Source organism: Sebastes umbrosus, chromosome 4 (assembly GCF_015220745.1).
Source record: "Sebastes umbrosus isolate fSebUmb1 chromosome 4, fSebUmb1.pri, whole genome shotgun sequence".
Classification (NCBI taxonomy): Eukaryota; Metazoa; Chordata; class Actinopteri; order Perciformes; family Sebastidae; genus Sebastes; species Sebastes umbrosus.
This window is the reverse complement of record NC_051272.1, coordinates 5,715,661-5,737,264: the sequence shown is the minus strand read 5'-3', so window position 1 is coordinate 5,737,264 and position 21,604 is coordinate 5,715,661. Positions and strand designations below refer to the sequence as shown.

General features: G+C 38.3%; 1 protein-coding gene across 1 annotated transcript; it reads right to left on the bottom strand.

Annotated features, from left to right (window-relative positions):
* Positions 1-2,302: 2,302 nt before the first annotated feature.
* On the bottom strand, positions 2,303-15,849 carry LOC119487162 (monoacylglycerol lipase ABHD2-like). Its single transcript, XM_037767827.1, has 11 exons — positions 15,566-15,849; positions 15,052-15,124; positions 13,081-13,311; positions 11,255-11,430; positions 10,754-10,921; positions 9,419-9,602; positions 9,229-9,321; positions 8,158-8,259; positions 7,976-8,045; positions 6,334-6,418; positions 2,303-2,978 (listed from the first exon to the last, which is right to left on the bottom strand). Exons 3-11 carry the CDS (start codon positions 13,290-13,292, stop codon positions 2,794-2,796), a joined length of 1,275 nt encoding a protein of 424 aa, XP_037623755.1. The 5' UTR covers positions 13,293-13,311; positions 15,052-15,124; positions 15,566-15,849; the 3' UTR covers positions 2,303-2,793.
* Between the last annotated feature and the right edge of the window lie 5,755 nt (positions 15,850-21,604).

Here is a 21,604-nt window from a genome sequence, read left to right as displayed (position 1 = left end):
TATAAATGTTACACCCATAAGCGGATACATGGTGCCACACAGAACAATAGAGAGTAAAGTGCAAGCGTATCTCAAACAGTTAGAACATATTGCACATACAGACACAAAAGTGTCGCAGGTTATATTCAGTTTTAATAAGACTTGCATGAACGCGGGTGGAGGAAGTCCTCTGTATATATTTACAGAGTCTGACAGGATGTTACTCACAGGAAACTGACTAACGTATCAAACATGCACACCAAAGGCCCAGAATAAACCACAGAAAACAAATAATTTCTTCACATAAAATCCACCCCTTATTTTGTCAATGTTTGAGATCTTTATCATGGAAATATACTATATCATGAGATATAACAGAGGTAAGTTTTGTGTGATAGTTTTCATGCGTCTTCTGTGTTTTAATACAAACAAAAAAATAGTTGTTTTTTTTGTTTTACATGGCAAACTCCACCCATCCAGTATGTAGCAATAAGCAGCTTAAAACAATCCCCAAATAACCTTGGCCACTTATGAAACATATTAATTAGCCCTTGTGCAAAGTAATGTCTAATATGAGACTTGTATTTGAGCCAAAGCCATGGAAACACATGTGGCCAAAAAAATGCAGCAGAATCATTAAAAGTACAAAAGTTGAGCTAATTTTATTGAAAAGTGAAGAGTGCTTTGGTCCATTTGTTTGGTAAGTGCATAAAATGAGTCCACAATAGGATATCTTATTTAACACGCTTACTGTTTGTGTCCCATTTGCTCTCTCTTATCTCCTTTCTGTTCAAAGTGTTGGTCAACACAGTTTGACCCGGCTCTATTGTGATCAGTCATCTTGCGTCCTAAATTATAATATAATAAAGGACATATTCTGTTGACAGAATTAACAGCAGCATTTTAGGAAATGAACCCGTCTGACCATCCTCATGCTATTACAGCAGTTCATGGAATGGGACAAGCTTGACCTGGAGCAGTACAATGTTAACGCTAGTTTGTATTAAGTGTCCGTATTTCCAGTCAACAACACAGACAGGAGTGTTAGAAATAAATCATTAACGGTGCTAATGCCAGATTGGGAGCATTTATATTGCCTCCGCAACATGGCAACGGCTGAGCCGGCAGCTCGCAGCCAACGGTGATAACAGCGCTAACAACGCTAACAGTGAAAACAACGGCAACACTGTTGACAGAGTGTCAACAGTGATAACCTGAGGGGGAACCGGAGGGTAGGCGTTATCAGCTGTAACCGCCGTATGAGAGCAGTGCAGAGTGGCGGTTGAGAGCTAGCCAATGGGGCACGCTCACATGCACTAAAAAGCATGCACGGCCGGCCCGGTTATGTCAACAAAGCACAGAGGGAGAGTGACTTTATTCTCTGCTCAGGTAGACATAACTCCTCTATATTTTTACATAGACAATAGTTGTTTGCAGCTATATTAATTCTCTGGATTGTCTGTCTGCATTTTTATACCTCTCTAACTTTTTAAAAACCTGCCACCCTGATTCCTTTATTGTGAAGGTCAGCAGCAACAATAACAGCTGATGGTCCACCGCACACAATGGAAATACAAAATAAAAAACAAGGGTCAAATTTATGCCTCAATATATATAAATAAACCAAACTGGTTGTTATTTAACACATTTGTCCTACAATAAAACAGCAAACTTCTCTTAAAGGTACAGTGTGTCGGACTTGGCGGCATCTAGTTTCAGTCGGTTGCAGATTGCAACCGACTGAAACTAGAGCCAGTGATTGATTTGTCCGTTTTGGGCTACTGTAGAAACATGGCGGCCGGCTCCATGAAGATGGAACGCTCCGTAAGGTGACGAAAACACAACGATTCTTATTTTCAGGTGATTATACACAAAAAAAAACATACTTATTAATATTATATTCCATTTCTGCCCTTAGATCTCCCTAAACGTTACACACTGGTTCTTCAATGGAAAAAAAAAGGTCATATTATATCCATATTAAGGAAATTAAATTTACAGTTTGACTGAACACGACAGACGTTATGTTGAGCAACAGCTGGAAATCCCCACTGTAAACTATAAATCATGTCATACTGCTGCTAATCAGAGGTAGCTCAGTGATTCTTGAGAAACCAAATCTATGCAGATTTACATTTATATTAAGGCACTTACATATGAACTTAACAAGTTAAATTCTGAAAGACTTTTTAAATAGATAATAACATGCTTCGTGGGTCTTCAGGTATGTGTTAAAGTATTTTATGGTTAAAGGTTTCAAGGCTTCACACTAGTGTCCTTCACACTAAGATGAATATCCAGTTTTTATAATGATTGAGTTGTCTAATTTTTTTGTAAACTGATTTATGAATATTTGAGTTTCTAGGAAAGTTTTCATGTAGAAAAACACACTTTTCTACATGCAGGTCAAAGGTCATCCTCTGGTTGCAGTACGTCTCCCTCCCCACTAATTATATCACTCTGCTTTCCAGACTCAAGAAGAAGCAGCAGCTGCCAAAAACCAGCAGAGGGTGAACTCGTGTTACACTGGAGGTTAACTGGGAACAAGAGGAAGGACCGATTCACCATGGAGTCATGTTACATTTTCAGGTATCTTATGTGTTTCAGTTTACCCGCTTCAACTTAGCCTTTACTGATCCATTTCAGTGACTTCCTACATTTCCCAGAATTACTTCCTCAACTTTAAGTGCCATTAGTACTCAAGTAGAGCAAATACAGAGTGTGTATGTTTTGGTCTATTGTTTTGTCTCCAGACTTGTCTAGGTACAGCATGTTACCCACTGAGTGTCACCCCTGTGCTCTGCAGGCAGGAGTTCATGTCCTGGTGGCTGCTCCTCTGCACGCCGGCTGCTTCTTCTCCCAGTGGCAGATGGCGTTGGTGTACTCGACTATGACCTTGTCCATCCAGGTGAGGGGATGAGGGAACAGCACGGCTCCCTCGAAGAAGCCCAGGTGGCCTCCGTGTTGGGTCAGGGCGAATATCACATTCGGCATTTTTTCTACAGATAGAAGGAGAGGTAAGATACTCAGCAGTTAAAGTATGACACCTAGTTTAGTGCCAGCCCATTCATACTTCCAAACAGCTGTTTTAATCATAGACTAAATATAAGGGGACTATATACCAAGAGAGGGTGGAGCTAAGTACAACCAAAAGCTGAATAAGACATTTTTAGGCGCCCGAAAAGGTTTGAATTAACTTTCATGAACTGAAAACACACTGTGAAAGGGTTAAAGTTGTAAGACAAAAACACGGACAACTCTCAGACCGGACACCGCCGTTGTAGCGACCTGTGAATCACAAGGTAGCCACGCCCTAAAGCATCCCCTGCTTTATGGTCTGTTTGACTCTAAATGGGACCATAATTTACTAAATGAACATCATGCTGTATTGAAGAAGACTTGAAACTAGCGACTGAGACCATAAACTCATGTTTACAGTGTTTACTGAGGTAATAAATCAAGTGAGAAGTAGGCTCATTTTCTCATAGACTTCTATACAATCAGACTTCTTGTTGCAACCAGAGGAGTCGCCCCCTGCTGGCTGTTAGAAAGAATACAAGTTAAGGGCACTTCAGCATTGGCTTCACTTTCTGCCTGGTTGAAACATAGTGGAAGTATCTGTAACAGGAAAATAAGTTGGGGCTAGTTTGTACTAATCATCAGAGCCAAACATGATATTAGTTCATACGTGTAAAGTCTAAGTTCACCAACTAGATCCAACAAATCATATTCATCAAACTGTACAATATGACTCAGAGCATAGGAAGCCTTAATAAAATGAATAAATTGTGACAATTAAGGAATTTTGGCAAAGATAAACTCAGATTTTATAGCATCTAACAGTTTAGACCCTGCACAAGACTGTGAACTCGTGCAGAGATTGAATTTCAAAACATCAACAGGAAGGTGAAAGGATATTTTGGGATTAGGGGGACACTGGTTGGCACAGTCACAGGAATAGACAGTGCTGGTAAAGACTGTACAGCAGAAATATCTTGAGAGTAACTGCTGAGTTGTTTGAGAGGTTGCAACTTTTTTTGCGCTTCATTGTGTCACTATCTTTTCCCTGGTTAAGCGTTTCCAGTCATTTGGTAATTAAAGTCACTCTGATCTTGTCAATGTGAAGGTAAATAATTAAACTCTCCTGCTTTGTGGAGGTAACTGATGTTCGGTTTCCACACAGAAATACGCCGTCCTCCTTTCCCTTTCTGTTACTCTACACTACCTACACACTCTCTCCAACCTTAACACGTTTTTTACGGTGACATTTACGTTTTGGCTTTTGCATTCGCGTTGCGGCTTTAGCATTCACTTTGCGGCTTTTGCATTTGCATTGTGGCTTTTGCATTTGCGTTGTGGCTTTTGCATTCGCTTTGCGGCTTTTGCATTTGCGTTGTGGCTTTTGCATGTGCGTTTTGGCTTTTGCATTCTCTTTGCGGCTTTTGCATTCTCTTTGCGGCTTTTGCATTTGCGTTTTGGTTTTTGCATTTGCGTTTTGGTTTTTGCATTTGCGTTTTGGTTTTTGCATTCGCTTTGCGGCTTTTGCATTTCCGTTTTGGCTTTTGCATTCTCTTTGCGGCTTTTGCATTTGCGTTTTGGTTTTTGCATTTGCGTTTTGGCTTTTGCGTTTGCATTGTGGCTTTTTTATTAACATTGTGGATTTTGCATTCGCTTTGCGGCTTTTGCATTTGCGTTGTGGCTTTTGCATTTGTTCGACCATTCTTAGTTGGAACTTGTACAACTAATAACAACTGTGTCGCAGCTAGAAATGAAGGGAAGTATGTAAAGAATAGTTGAGGACAAGTTTAGAATTTTACTTGTCAAGGTTTAAGTCATTACTCACACTGATTTACACATGTAGGGGCCAGTGCATGTGACCTAGCGAGGCAAGACAAGGCAACAGGCTTGGTCCACACACACACACACACACACACACACACACACACGCACACACACTGCTCTCTCTCTATATATAATCCAACAGCCTAGTCGTATCACATGGCCCTGAAAAATTCAACAGGACTGTCTGGGCTGGGCGGTGTTGAGCAGATAGCTGCGACAAGACTTTATCAACACTTAAGACTCCGGCTCCAGTGTCCGGCTCCAGAGGAGAGAAAGGACAACGGGTGCATTCGCTCTCTACACTAGTCTCAGCTTGTGTCACAGCGAGGACAATGTTTTACTGTTGTAGTTGTTCATTCTCTAGGAAACACGCCAAACATTCAAAACAAAATATGAGCCGTCATAGCAACAGTTCACTCCTCCGCATTTTATGGCATAATCAGATGAGTAGAGGAATGAGATCATACTGCATACTTCCCCTTTGACTGTTTACATAAGGTATGAACATTACCGTTTTATTATTATATGCTGCCTTTATATGCCACCTATTTTCTGATTGGTCCACTAAGGCAGTGTTGAAAGTTGCAGCCTCTGTCTCTTAATCATGAGACTCTGATGAAGGCTTTTCTATCAAAACAGTTTTTTTTTGGTTATTATAAAGATGACTTTAACATAAAGATTAGCCAAATTATTTTTTGTGTCAGGTTTACTTTAAATCCATTTGAATAATATTGAATACTCCTTATTCCCTTTGGGAGCGAGTGAGAATTGCGCAAATTAACATATTGCCAATACTGTTGTTTTTTTTTTTTTAATATTACCCATCTATATCCCCTAAAGTACTTTTAAGTAATGGTACTTTCATAGCAACATTTTTATGGAAGGGTAGGAAACAGAGAATTAAAATTAAAATGTCTGAAGTTGCCAAAAGAAATGGATGGTCTATTGACCTAACAAATTTGCGAGCCTACTATCAGGCGGCACAAGTAAGAGCTGTGAGAGTATGGATGCAAGATAGAAGGAAAACTAGGTGGCGAGAGATGGAACTAGATAGTGAAGATATTCCTCTTAACGCCCTATCCTTCTCTAAATATAAAAAATTTGATATGAAGAGACTAAAAAAACAGATGGGTGATCAATACATTAAGAGTATGGAAAGAGATTTGTCAGAAATTAAAGAAATAAAACACATGAAATATTCGATATTATTATAACTGATTAATTACTCTACATCTTAGACTGTATATATAGATGGACGATGTGTCTCCACTTCCTCCCACTGTTCAAAAGCGAAGCCAAAATATCCCAGATACGGGACCTGCCATCTTGAGATATGGACGTCATTTCCAGATGTTTTGGCTTCACTTTTGAGGAGCCGTCATGCCGTCCATCTTCATATACAGCCTACGGTATACATCATGACCAAAGTGATATATTATAGCTAACGACACCATCGCAAATACTTCTAATTATCTACCACTGATGAAAGAATCTTGTCTATTTAACACAAACCCGCGAGCGTGCGTGGAATATCCAGTAGTGACTGATGGACTAGTGGGTCGTCTGAGGAGTTTACCAGGAGGAGAGGCACCGTGACCTGGAGACAGAACAACAGTTTGTTTCTGAATGACTTTATGAGCAGCAGCAGCAGCGGCAGTAGTAATAGTAGATGTTATAGTAGTGGGATAGTCAGTGTAGTACTGTAGGTGTAGAGGCAATAGCACTATTTGTACCATTCACAATCACTCATTCATAAAAAGAACAGTTTGACCACTCTTGTTTCTGTGCTTTAAGTCTGGCACTAGAGCTTGCAGGCAATTAGCTTAGCTTAGCATCAAGACTGAAGATGACAGTTTGTGGTTTTGGGGGGGTAGTGAGGTTGCTAGGCAACCAAGCAGCAAAGACACTGTGCAGGAATACTGTGCCACTGGATAAACGGTTTATTGTAAAGAAATAGTTAAATTACACCGTGTAACTTCCTCTAAAACCACAAACTGTCCCTTTTAAATTCCTTTTGTGTTACGGTTAAATAAACAAGATACAATGTGTTGTTAACTAGAGAGCATTAGAGGTGCTGGGATGTAGTTCTTTTGAGCTTTGGACAGAGCCGGGCTCGCTCTTTGCCCCTTTACTTCCAGTCTTTATGCTAAGCTAAGCTAAATCCCACTGTCTAACTCCATATTTAACGCAAAGACATGAGAGTGATGTCAAAATATTACTTTAACTACTTTAACTTTAACCATTGAGAACACATAGACCTGGTTAAGAGACAAGGTGTCAAAGCTGTACTAGTATATTCTAGTGATAGTAGTTGTAGAAGCAGTAGCAGGCAGTAACAATATGGAATCATAGGAGTGACATAATAAAGAATAAATCTGTAAAAGAATATAAATGTTTTTTTTAAAAAAAACTAAAACATTTTTAGAATACAGAAATATATACAGAAATAAATTGACAACTAAATGTAAAAATAAATGAAAATGCCTATAATTATTCTTTCATGTTTTGTTATTTGTCTTTATAGTTCCGCATTTACTTATTAATTTATTTTTTTCTCTTTATATTTCCACATTTATGTATTAACTTATTTATTCTTTTAGTTATTTATCTTTATAATACCACATTTCCTTATTTCCTTATTTATTCTTTTAGTTATTTATCTTTTTAATTCCACATTTCCTTTTTTACTTGTTTATTCTTTTATTTATTTCTCTTTATATTTCCAATTTTTTTATTTACTTATGTATTCTTTTATTTATTCTTTTTTATATTTCCACACTTATTTTCTTATTCTTTTACAGATTTATTCTGTATTATGACACTCCTATGACTCCATACACTGTACCTGTAGCAGTCACAGAGTAATATAAAGCTTAGCACCATTAGTAGTCTCGAAAAGTAATAGAGGGGAGCTACTAGTGAAAGATGAAGTACCGTAGTAGTATCAACAGCAGTAAAAGCAGTAGATGTAGTGATAGTAGTACCAGTAGTTGCAGTAGAAGTAGAAGTATTAACAGTAAGACTAGTAATACAGTAGTAGACACAGTAGTTACTGAAGGCATAGTAGAGGATAAAGTAGTAGTAGTAGTATTAATATAAGCAGTATATCAAAGTAAATCTATCAAGCTTCCTGTACAAACATCTACACACTCACTTTGTGCATGTAGTGCGCGCAGCTCTCCTTCTCGTAGTACTCCTTCAACGAGCTGTAGCCGTGAAACTTCCTGAAGTACAAATCGTGTGATAACATAAGTGACAGAGATAAGAGCTTCTAGAGTTCGTGGCGACCATTAGCAGCCGAATCAAAATATATAAATCCACATAAACTCCACCCACCTCATGATGCTGTCGTCGATCTGATTCAGAGACGTTGCTGCGTACAGTCGGCCGATGTCTGCGTCACCTATGTTGGTGGAGTTCAGGCTAAGCAGACTGCTCCTGTTGAACAACACAACAAAGGTATTCAGACAAATCAGGGCAGAAAGCTAAATCTCTGTTTGGCTGGTAAGCCTGTCTAACAATGTCAAAGGCTTCAGCCAGTCATAGCTGAAGGAATTAACACTATTAGCCTCATTTTTCAGCATCTGGCTGGCGTCTAGGACAGATTTCTTGTTTATATTTCACCTCCTATGGATGTTTATCTTGGTGTGTTGTCACCAACTTTCTTGCTGCATAAATCCACTGCATCAATTCATGTGTTGTAGAGCAGTTCTCAACCTTTTTGAGTCAAAACCCCCCAGAATAATCAGGCGGGTGTTCGCGACCCCTACGAACAGAGTAAAAAGCTGTTTCTACGCACCTCCCCCGGCTGATTTTGAGGGATTATTGTGACTGTTCTGATTAATAAATGTAGGCTAAATAAGTAATGCTTTGTTTGTGATGACATTTTTGTTTAGTTTTAACAGCTAACACTGAGGCGTTGTCCATTGTGCTCCAGGCACTGTGAATTTTGTATGCGTTTTTTGTGACTTTTTCTCTCCCCCTGACCTGGGGGAAATCCCCCATCAGAAAATCATGTGCATGCACATTTTGACTCTCACAAACACACTCAATAAAATCTATTCTAATGCAAATTATATCACTGCTACAGGCAATGTAATGTAAAAAAACATCCCATAGTCTAATATATGTTATGTTATTTTTTTTCTACACAACCATCCGGTGATCCCTGTAAATGATCTTGTGACTCCGATGGGGGTCCCGACCTCCAGGTTGAGAACTACAGTTGTAGAGAAATAACTCAATACAGCTGAGAGAAAGCAAGGTCCAAACTTTATCTTGTTGCTCTCTGACATACACACCAGAATAAAGCAATGCTGCAATTTATGTATGATAAAATGTCATAGAGTTGAAGGGATTAACAGTAACACATCTCTAACTGTAGAAACTGTTGTTGTGTTTCTCCACCTGTGTTGCAAGATGAGCTTCTTCATGTTGTCCGCCAACACAAAGTTGTAGAGCCTCCGGCACTGATCCCACTGAAGGAATGTTTCCTGAGCCCTACGCAAACAAAAATGTATGCATACAGTCAGGTAGGAGAAACACCTGACCAACCCAGTGCATTTTTTAGTCATATCCAGTCCTTCATTGTACTAACCTGAGGGCGCTGTAACCCTGACAGACGGTGACACAGCAGAGCACTCGGTCCTGGTTGGATGGGTTCTCACCCAGGAACTTACAGACGATGTTTCCCCCCAGACTGAAGCCCACGACCACCAGCAGTGTCTGAGGAAAAGCTTGTTTGATGTGGTTCACCATGGCCGCATATTCCCAGGTACAACCTGAATGAAAGAGAGACACTTTTACAACTGTGTAGTGATAAATACTTAAAGGGCGGGTCCATCGATATGCCTCCTCGCCGGCGATTGCATATGTTTTCGGGTTGTCCGTCCGATCAATTCTCGTGAACGCGATATCTCAACAACGCCAGGAGGGAATTTCTTCAAATTTGGCACAAACGTTCACTTGGACCCAAGGATGAACTGTTTAGAATTTGGAGGTCATAGGTCAAAGGTCAAGGTCAGTGTGACCTCATGTCCAACCCATTCCGTGAATGCGATATCTCGCCTTGAGACAATTTCTTCAAATTTGGCAGAAACATCCACTTGGATTCAAAGATGAACTGATTAGAATTTAGTGGTCAAAGGTCCCTGTGAGCTCACAAAACACATTTGTGGGCCATAACTCAAGAATCCACATGCCAATTATGACAATTTCACAGAAATGTCTGATAGGATAAAATGATGAAGTGATGACATTTTGGACAGACATGGATGTCAACTACAACTTGACTGGTTGGCGGAGGCATACGACCGTGAGGCGGTAATTCTAGTTTTATTTGTATTTATTTTTTTAGGTTTTATATTATTCTGTAGCTTTCCAGTGGTGTTCCTTATGTATTCAAATCCGAACTGAAGCCGTTATATCGCTCTCTTCAGTGCCACCAGACTACATTCACAAAAACAGTAATTTTACCTTGCAGAACGCGGGAGTATACGTACAACACCACTTCAAAAATACGAACTAAGCCTTTCAGTTCTTTCCAAACTTACAGCTAACTTTGACTTATTCATAACCTTATTGATTAGCTTACTGTGGTAACCTAAATCACTGCTTTTTGCTAACGGCTGAGTTTCCATGTGAAAAAAACGGAACAGAACTCAGATGGGATCTCCCTTTAAGTTTTACATTCGATAAAAAGTTTCTGAAATACAGTTTTTATTTCTCGTTGTGTTTCTGTTTTGCAACTTTGACTGAAACCTGTTTTGTTTCATTTTGCGTTTCTTGTTTTGCTTCCCCTAATTTTACAGTAGTTCTCCTAAATTTAGTGAACCAACATCAAATACGCAATAATAAGTGAACTTCCCCATTATGGTTTGAACTGTAACATGTGATCAAACCTGTAATCATAAGTCTACCATGTGATGTTTACCGTAGGTGAACATGCGGGGCGAGGTGAGCTCCATGTTGGGGAGGGCTCCCAGGTGGTTGAGGACGGCGCAGCGGTAACCCTGCCGCTGGGAGTGATCCACAAAGGTCCGAATGTAGTTCTTCTCGCTATGGTTACCGATCCCAGGGCAGATTACCATGGTAATGTCATCTGACATACACACACACAAACAAGAGGGAACACAGACAAAGTGGAGTCATGTGTGGGCGTAAAAGTGGATGCTATGTGTGTATGTGTGTGTGTTGATTTAATTGGCTTCTGAGATGCATGGCATTTTCGCTCTTGGGATTTCATTAGTGGACCTCCTGCTCGTACATACTGTACTGTAGTATGAGCTGCTCGATCCAATCAAAGCACATAAAAGACAGGACAATTATACAATAATCAGTGTTATCTTCATCAAATAAGACGTTCTGAAAGACAGAAGACCAGTAGTTTAAATCCTAAACATGCAGTAAATCCAAACCAGCATTTGCCACTGACCTCCTGTGCTGTGGTCTCCACGTGCTTCAAACAGGTCAAAGCTCGCCGTGGCCCCGTCCTGCATTGGGAGGAACTTGCGGACACCGCAGGGCGTTGGCGTGTTGACACGTCCCATCTTGCCGTACAGGGCCGTCTGGAGATGTCCGCTTTTACCCCACAACAAGGGAGGAATGTATCTGAAGGGAAGGACGAGCCCCATATTACATATCACAGCTGTAAACTCCACCCTGAAGATGTTTCAGCACAGATTATCACGCTACAGACGGGCACACATACCACTCCAACTATAGGAGGAGGCAGACAAATCTACAGGCACCGCCAGTCATTTAACTGTCCAGCCCAGCCAGATCAGTTGGATTAAAACTCTGAGCTAGAGAAGATTGCTTATTAGTGCTTGACATTTTCATACCACCAAATCATGTAACTCTAGACACTTTATTCCCATGTACTGTAAATGTGTTAGAAATAACTGGGTCTCAAGTGGGTCTTTGAAATGAATCTCAAGTTCACAGGATGTACTGTATGAGCAAGTCAACATACAGCTCATCCATATGCAAGCAGCAAACCTCTGAGATCCACAATAGATCCGTTTTTGTCTTTTTTAGGGGGGTACAGGGGGTCTTTAGGGGGAGATAGCAGGTCAGCAGTAGATGTCACATAGAAGTGGTGTACATCATCTGGAAGCTGGGAACCGGAAGATTAATTTGAGATGCAGCTGAGCACTGTGTGTCAAATTGTTCTAGTCATAAATCAGAAATAAACATGAATTAATTAATTAAAATAAATTGTAAAAGTATATAAGGGTTTAGAACATTATGATAGAAGTACATGATGGCCATCCCCATGCTCTATTATGTCTCATAAGTTGTTGCAACAATTCTTGGGTTAATACCATTTGTTACACAGATTTAATGCTAAATTTAACTATTTTTTACCGCTCAAGAATTGATAAGAATTATCAATAATCCCTCCAGAATACCACATGAAGACACCAAGACCTTGAGGAACACCATATAAAAAAGCCATGCTGTGATTTGGAATCAAAAACTTTTGACATTTGGAGTTTTCTGCAAGAATTGTATTTTTCGGTGATCACATGGCGAGCGCTTTCTGTTGTGTAAACTGCTCAGAAACCCCCTTATAGTCATCTAACTATGAAAGACATCCATCCTCTGAATGCTCTATGTCTTTAGTTTGTGGCTGTAAAGTTTCATGAGGCTGTGATTATCTTAGAGGTCACCAATGGGTCATTTTATACAGTGAGATGAAGTTTAAAAAAAAATGGTCTCACTACAATGAAATGTCTCCTATGGGGACTAACATCATCACACATGAATACAGTTGGGCTCATTGGATCCACAAGAGTCTCAACTTTACAGTGATACCCAATTTATGTAATTACAAGACTGTTTAGGGACCCCAGTGTGCAGAAATATTTAGGGGGTTAAACACATTAATGAGTAGAAAAAAAATCCAAGTCGAGTCACAAGTCCAAGGTCATGTCTTTACCAGACTGTTATAGCTGTTCTATTATTTGCCTTTACGAGAGTTAGTCATTTCATCCACATTATTGATTATTATTTATCGAACATCTCACTGTACAAATATTTTGTAAAAGCACCAATAGTCAACCCTACAACCCCAGAGAGTCTCCAGGTCAAGTCTGAGTCATTAATGTCAGTGGTTGTAAGATAGAAGTCTACTTGTAGGTATGTGACGCATATTCTCAGGTGATCGAGACTCAAATTGGTCATCTAATGTCCCAGTGCAAGGTGCAACTTAAGTCTTTAAAACTGTGACTACAGTATATAATAATTAACACTCACTCTTTGGTCAGCAACGGGCAGGTTTTGAACAGGTAGCGGCTGAGCGGTGTGTCCTGGTAGATGGTCTCCGGTGGCGATGTGGTGCTCTTCAGGTTCAGACAGCGGACGATGATGTAGAGGACAGTGGCCACCGCCGCCAACTTCACGCCATCAAACATGGCTGGCAGCTCCCGGCCAAAGGTGTTTATGCCCCCGTCCTCGAGGGTGGCCATTGTGGACTCAGGAGAGGACCTAGATACGCAACGCATGTTAGGAAAGCATCCAACTTACATGACTTATTAAGAGCTTACAGGACAGTAGTTTGACTCTGTTAGAATTATCTAATTTGCTGAGATTGAAAAATTAATAATACAAATAAAGGTTTAGAAATTCCTCAGCCTGTGTGCTGTAGTTACTCTCTTTAGGGAGCTGCTAGTCCTGAACAAATATCTGTACTCTGGTCTCAGTGGGGAAGTTTTTTCTTGTATAAATATTGGCTCTTGACACAAGATATCAGGTATTGGTAGAGGTGGAAGAACTACTCAGATCATGTATTTAAGTAAAAGTAACAATACTACAGTGTAGAAATACTCTGTTATAAGTGCAAGTCATGCATTAAAAATGTTCCTTAAGTAAAAGTACATAAGTACTGGCATTAAAATGTACTTAAAACTACCAAAAGTAAAGTATTCATAATGCAGAATGGCCCATTTCAGAATATATTATATTATTGGATTATAATTAGTGATGCATTCATGTGTACTTCACTTTAATGTTGCAGCTGGTAAATGTGGGGCTAATTTTAACAGTTAATCGATTAGTTGTCAACTATTAAAGTAATTGCCAGCTATTTTGACAATCGCTTTGAGTAATTCTTTAAGAAACAAAAGTCTATTTTCTCTGATTCCAGCTTCCTAAATGTGAATATATTTCTGGTTTCTTTACTCCTCTGACAGTAAACTGAATATCTTCGAGTTGTGGACAAAACAAGACATTTGAGGACGTCATCTTGGACTGTTTGACATTTTTCACCATTTTGTGACATTTTATAGATCAAACAACTAATCGAGAAAATAATCGACAGATTAATGGACAATGAAAATAATCGCAGCCCTAAACTACTTCATATAATTCATCTGCTGGGTAGTTTTCCCTCCATGGATCAATAGATTTATCATAATCTATAATATGACGTCATATTTTAGTTGTTGAATAGCCTATATTTTGTATTATTAATCTGAATCTACAAAGTAGCTAAAGTTATCAAATAAAAGTGGAGTAAAAAGTGAAATATTTGCCTCTGAATTGTACTGGAGTATATAAAGTAGCAGAAAATGGAATATACTCATGTAAAGTGCAAGTACCTCAAAATTGCACTTAAGTACAGTGATTGGGTTAATGTACTTTCCATCACTGCGTATATATAGGATGCTTTAATTCAAAAGTACTGATGCCAATATTGACCATTAGAAACTCATACTGATAAATTTGTTACACAGATTTGGTGCTAAAACTAACCATTTTTTACCACTTGAGAATTGATCAAAATGATCAATAATCCCTCCAAAATATCACATTAAGACACCAAGACCTTGAGGAACACCACAGAAAAAAGCCATGCTGTGATTTGGGATCAAAAACTTTTGACATTTGGAGATTTTCTGAAAGACGAGTGTTTCTGTTGTGTAAACTTCTCAGAAACCCCCTTATTGTCAATCTAGCTAGGAAAGCCATCCATCCTCTGAATGCTCTAGGTCTCTAGTCTGATCCATCCATCCTCTGAATGCTCTAGGTCTCTAGTCTCTGAATGCTCTAGTGCTTTAGTTTGTGGTTGTAAAGTTTCATGAGGCGGTGATTATCCTAGAGGTCACCACAGGTCATTTTATACAGTGAAGTTCAAGTTTCAAAAAAATGGTCTCACTACAATAATTTATTAATTATTAATTAATTATATTATTAACCAGCAGAGATGCTCTCTATTGATTTACCCACCTAGCTGTGTGACTTTGAAGGAAATACAGTTGGTTGGTCCCTCCTTTCTGTGTGATGATGCTCACACTCAGAGCTGGAAAACAAACAGTTAATCCTACTTGTTAAAAAACTTTCTGAAACTTTCTAGTTTCAGTGCCTCAGGAAAAAATAAACACACAAAAAACACACAAAAACAGCTTATTACTTGCTGATGTGAACAGCAAATAATAAGCTGGTTTTGTTGCATTTATAATGCATGAACGACAAAACCGGAACTTAACAAAAAAAGTAGAATAGGATGTAACAGAATAGAACAAACAGACCGTTTTTGCAGCTTAAATAAGACTCACAGCAACAACAAGTGTCTTTTGCTTTAAGTTTTCTTTCACTCTTTTTGTCATTCAGGTAAAACTGTCTCTGAAAAGGGTCAAAGTGAAGCTAAAGAAGGCTTAAACAAACTCAAACACTATATGGACTTCACTTAAAGTACATAGTATTGTTCTTAAAAGTATACAGATAATATTTCCGGTCTTACCATCGCTGTTTTGTGTAGTTTAGTCCTGGTTCTGGTCAGATCCACCCGGAGTTCAGCTGCGTCCCTGAACACACCGTCTGTTTACAGCACAGACCAGCAGGACGCGTTCAGGTACTCTTAGAAAAGCTCCGATTTCCAAACATAAAAACAGCCAACCTTAAAAATAACTTATTTTAGCGTATTCTTTACATGATATTAGCAGTTTAATGTGCGTCACCTATACAATAAATCAGCTATCATAGTTTATGTGTGAATTAAATCCCTGCTTTCTGAGTCATGAGCTACTTGAGCTTCCGCATTCGTTGAGTGTATTTTTGAAATCCGACAGCACTTTAAGGCAGCATGACAAACAGTGGTGTAGCTTACTTCCTCTTTAACAGACTAATTTACAGTAACTACATGCTGTGGTTCAGTTCAGTCACTGGGGCTGATCCATGTCCTCCTGTTGTATAGACATTTTACACGCAAATGTCACACAAATAACATGTAGATAGGAAACAATGACATCATTTCACAAACTTAAAGTCAACATATAACTGATTAAATTCACATAAACTTAACACCAGATACTAGTTCTTAAACAAATAGTTACTGTAAGAGAGATTAACAAAAATAACAGATTACTTTTTTGGTTATTGTATATATATTTTTTTAAACAATATTTTATTGAATTTTACATATAAACATATATACATATATACACATACAGACAGACTAACAATATTAATAATTAAATTGTATATTGAAATGTTTAGTCAGAATTTCAAAAGAAAGAGAGATATGACATTTCATGTATTTCACTTATTTAACAAAGAAAACAAAGAAAATAAAAGATAAGACAAAATAAATAAATACCTAAAAAAAGAAGAAGAACAACAACATAAAAAAAATGTACACATTTTACAATGACACGCAAATGTCACACAAATAGCATGTAGATAGGAAACAATGACATCATTTCACACACTTAAAGTCAACATATGGGGTATATAACTGATTAAGTTCACATTAACTTACTACCAGATACTAGTTCTTACACAAATAGTTACTGTAAAAGAGATTAACAACAATAACAGATTATTTTAATTGTTTATTGTGTGTTTAAAACAGTGTGTAATTCGTATTAACTGGAATTAGGGCAGTAATTAATGTCCCTTCAGTTTCCAGTGATAAAGTCAGACCCTCTGTCATTGAGTATTTTAACTACTGGAGGAAACAATGACATCATTTCACACAATTAAAGTCAACATATGGGGTATATAACTGTTCAAGTTCACATAAACGTACTATCAGATACTAGTTATTACACAAATAGTTACTGTAAGAGAGATTAACAACAATAACAGATTTCTTTGGTTATTGTATGTTTTTTTTATTTTTTGTTTTTAAACAATATTTTTATTGAATTTTACATATAAACATATATACATATATACACATACAGACAGACTAACAATATTAATAATTAAATTATACAATGAAATGTTTAGTCAGAATTTCAAAGAAAGACAGACATGACATTTCATGTATTTCACATATCTAACAAAGAAAACAAAGAAAATAAAAGATAAGACAAAATAAATAATTACCTAAAAGAAGAAGAAGAACAACAACAAAAAACACACAACAACACACAACAATTGGTTATTGTATGTTTAAAGCAGTTTTTAATTCTTATTAACTGGAATTAGGGCAGTAATTAATGTCACTTCAGTTCCCAGTGATAAAGTCAGACCATCTGTCATTGAGCATTTTAACAGCTGGAGGGCGCCATCCACTAATGGTACCCCACATACAGTGTGATAAGTAGTATCCATAGTGACCTAATCAAGCTTGAAATGTATGTTCTTTACTGATAGTTGTGTAGGATCATTCTACAATTAATTATAGGTTTATTATGATGTGTTTATGACATAGTGATACTGTATTTATGAGAAAGTATGACATTATAAGTAAACATTTTTAAAGACCCATCTCATTGTTTCATGGTATTTTACCCTACAATTACCAAACCACTATTATAATATTTTTAATTTAGTGGGAAGAGTACTCTGATAACATAGTCTGCAATGAATACTATAATAACAGGGTCCGCCGTTAGTACTTTGATAACATGGTCTGTCATGAATACTTTGATTACATGGTCTGTATTGAGAAATTTGACAATATGACAATTTATTAATATGATCTGTTATGAGTACAATATGGAGTGTAATGAGTACCTGGATAAGTAGACAAGAGAGTACAAATGTACATTTAGCAAAACGACACACTGTACTAAAGATGGAGGCTTGATTATTATTGTTTTATCTTATTTTCATGGTCTGTACTGTACCAAAAAATGAAATAAAGAGTAAATTTAAAAAATAATAATTTAATTAGAATGTGTGATAAATCACACAATTAAACAACAGTGTCGATAATGAAGTGGATTAGATGATGGAGTGTGTGAGTGGCTTGTGTTGCTGTAGCTTTGTAGTTAAAATACCTATTTTGTTTAAAATATTTATTTATTTTTTACTTTATTTCATTTTAGAAATACAGACACATGTATTTAAAAGAAATCAAGCATTCATTTTAAGTGAAGTTGATGCTTACTCAGAGGAACAGATGCACAATTAAATGAAGAACATTTGATTTATTTATTTTTAGGGCTGTCAATTGATTCAAATATTTAATCGTGATTAATCGCATGATTGTCCATAGTTCATTGTGATTAATCGCAAATTAATCGCACATTTTTTTGTCTGTTCAAAATGTACCTTAAAGGGAGATTTGTCTAGTATTTGATTCTCTTATCAACATGGGAGTGGGCAAATATACTCCTTTATGCAAATGTATGTATATATTTATTATTGGAAGTCAATTAACAACACAAAACAATGACAAATATTGTCCAGAAACCCTCAAAGGTACTGCATTTAGCATAAAAATATGCTCAAATCATAACATGGCAAACTGCAGCCCAACAGGCCCAACAAATTTGCTTTAACAAATTGGTATTGCGTTAACTTTGACAGCACTAATTTTTTTTTTTTATTAGATCATATTGGCATCCAATCAATCCAGTATTCCCTCTGAACATACACCGTATAGTGTCATTAATCCATAATAAACAAAACAGGCTACACTGTCTACAGTTTATGTTGTAGCAACCATTTGCTTTGGCACAATCAGTCGTGAGCAAAAACAGCTGTGTGAACTATGAACGTCACAATGAGGCTTCAGTTGAACTGTAACTGTAGCACTTCTTCCGAAGAAATAAAGCCACAGGAATGTACTCTCCCCTCCTCGATCATTTTCACTTCTTTATCTATGACGGTGTTTATAATGAACGAATCCTCGCTCGTGTTTCCAGATTGGAAGGCAGAAGTGAAAGAGGGCTCGATCTCGTTTCTGTGTCGGAGACAGAAGTGAAAAATTCACAGTTACAGATTTATGAATCATATGACACGTTTCTCGAGTAGCACCCTCCCCTTAGGTAAACCACATTTTCACAAGGTTTGAGTGTGCAGGATTATGCTGAGGATTAGGATCAAACAGGCTTCTGTCACATTGAAGCTCCATCTAACCATCATTAGCTTCATCCTCTGGCTCAGATTTAGTGAAGGTCAGTCATGAGAAGAAGCTTTGTCTGATAGAAGAAGAGGAATGCTGCCGTTGTGGCGTCTCACCACATTTGACGGCTGCGTCCCGTCAACCAGCCCACAGTGCACATGACTGTTCTTATGGTTTCATGACTGTACGGATAAAGCAATTTTCTGCCTGTTGAGGCTCAGAGTTTAGGGATTTTGCTGACACTCACACTTCTGAGGCAACCAAGTGGGGTTTAAGTGTCTTTGCTGAAGCACACTTGAGCATGATGGAAGCTTTGGCATTTTAGGTGATGCTTTAACTACATGATGGGAAAATCTCTTGTATCCCTGCATGTTCCAGTACACATCGACTTTCCACATTTATGAGGCTGATGCTGGTTTTTTATGACGATCTCAAGCTTGAGTTTGGTCATGTCAAATGTCTCAGGGACAGGAGGAGTGTCGGTCTGGGATGCTCGGAGGTGTATAAAGACATCCTACATACATACAGAGATATGGTTTTAATTCAAAATATACTGCACAGAGATTAAAGGAAAAGTCTACACACTGCATCTAATGCTTGTTTCATTTAGTTCTTTTTAAAATAAAACAAAAGTTTTTTATTGGATAAAAGAGACATGACAGGAAATGAGGAGACAGGGCCAAATTAATCTGCTGATAAATGATCTGTTGACCCCCCTCTAGTTTGATTTGGTAATTTAATTGAGCACACATGTATTTAGGAATAGGCACCATTTAAAGGGACAGTGTGTAGGATTTGGCGACATCTAGTGGTGTGATAGCAGATTGCAACCAACTGAGTAACCCTCCGCTCACTCCTCCCTTTCCAAGACTGCAGTACCGTGAGCCACTGAGTGCAAAACCATGGTAGCACGTCATTCACCTCGCTCAGAGGCCATCCTTACTAATAATAACACTACTTTAGGAGCAACAGAAGACGGCGGCTGGTGGTACCACGGTTTTACACTCTGCGGCTCACATTACCGCAGTTTCACAAGCGTGTCTGAGAACTACGGTGGCCTTCAGGTAACGTAAAAATGTGAACGTCTCTCTCTAGGGCCAGAGTTTGGTTTGTCCGTTCTGGGCTACTGTAGAAACATGGCGGAGCAACATGGCGGACTCCGTGAAGATAACCCGCTCTCTATGTATAGATATGAAGGGCTCATTCTAAGCTAACGAAAACACAACGATTCTTAGTTTCAGGTGATTATACACTAATGAAAACATACTTGTGAATATTATATTCCATTTCTGTTAATAGATCCCCCAAAATGCTACGCACTGTTCCTTTAAACACATCATAAATGTAAATATTAACAGTCTTAAAAGTAGATTTTAATTCGAGGCCCCTCTATGAGACGGAGGCCTCAAGATTAGGTAATAATGCAAGCGTCATTTTTTTTTACTGTCACATGCATAAATCAAATTTGACCTCTGACCCCATCCTAAGCATTTAGGAGCAGTGGGTTGCTATAAAGCTTCCGGGGAGCAACTTGGGGTTCATTGTTCCGCTCAAGGACACTTTGACATGCAAACAGTAGGAGTCGGGGATCAAACTGCCAACCTTGTGATTAAAGGACGACCCGCTCCACCCTCTGAGCCACAGCCGCCCCCTTTAAGGCCCTCAGCATTCACTTCATTGTGCTTTAGTGGTGCATACAGTATTATCAAAAAAATGAATCCAATTTAACGGCCTTCTTGTCCCCTGATGGCCTGGGGCCCCGGGGGGCAGCTGCCTGCTTTACCATGTTGGTAATCCAGCCTCAGAGAGGGAGATGGGGAACGACATGCAACAAAAGTCCCCAGCTGGCCTCGAACTGCAGATGATGCAGGAGAAAACTGTTTTTGATGCATATCATTTAGTTACAGCATACAGTGAATGCATTATATAACATTCCTCCCTGCAGAACAGAAAACATTATGCAGGTTGATTTGCAGAAAACAGCATTTCATGTCATTGAAATGAGTATAAACCTGCTAAAATTAGACCTTCCACTTTATGCGTATCTTACTATTAGTTCAATAAGCGGAGCTAATTTGTTTTATTACTCATTTTCCATACTATGTGCATAAATAGAAGAAGCTTTTACTGTTATGATACTTCCGCTTTAAATTCCCTAGCATGTCCTCAGTTTGCCTGGATAGGAAATACCTCAAATAACCTTCTGCATTTGCATTCGCTTGGCATTTATAGGACAGACAGAAAAAAAACACTTTCCACAAAGAGAAATATGCACTTATTTATTATTATTTGACATTTCTATGTTCCTCATCTCATCAAGTAGGAGTCCTTCAGTTCCGGTCTTACAGTATATTCACCCTCTGTTTGACCTACTGCTCATCAAACTAATGAGTGGGAATATAAGAGGAGCTCGGTATCGCTCCATAAAGCTCGAGATTTAGCTTTGATGTGAAGAGGTCATCTGGGTGAAGGACTTTTCTT

Coding starts and splice junctions, on each gene's coding strand:
- LOC119487162 (XM_037767827.1), bottom strand. CDS start 13,292: ATGGCCACCCTCGAGGACGGGGGCATAAACACCTTTGGCCGGGAGCTG. Junction 11,431..13,080: donor TGCCCGTTGCTGACCAAAGA/GTGAGTGTTAAT, acceptor CCTTCCCTTCAG/ATACATTCCTCCCTTGTTGT. Junction 10,922..11,254: donor TGGAGACCACAGCACAGGAG/GTCAGTGGCAAA, acceptor TGTGTATGTCAG/ATGACATTACCATGGTAATC.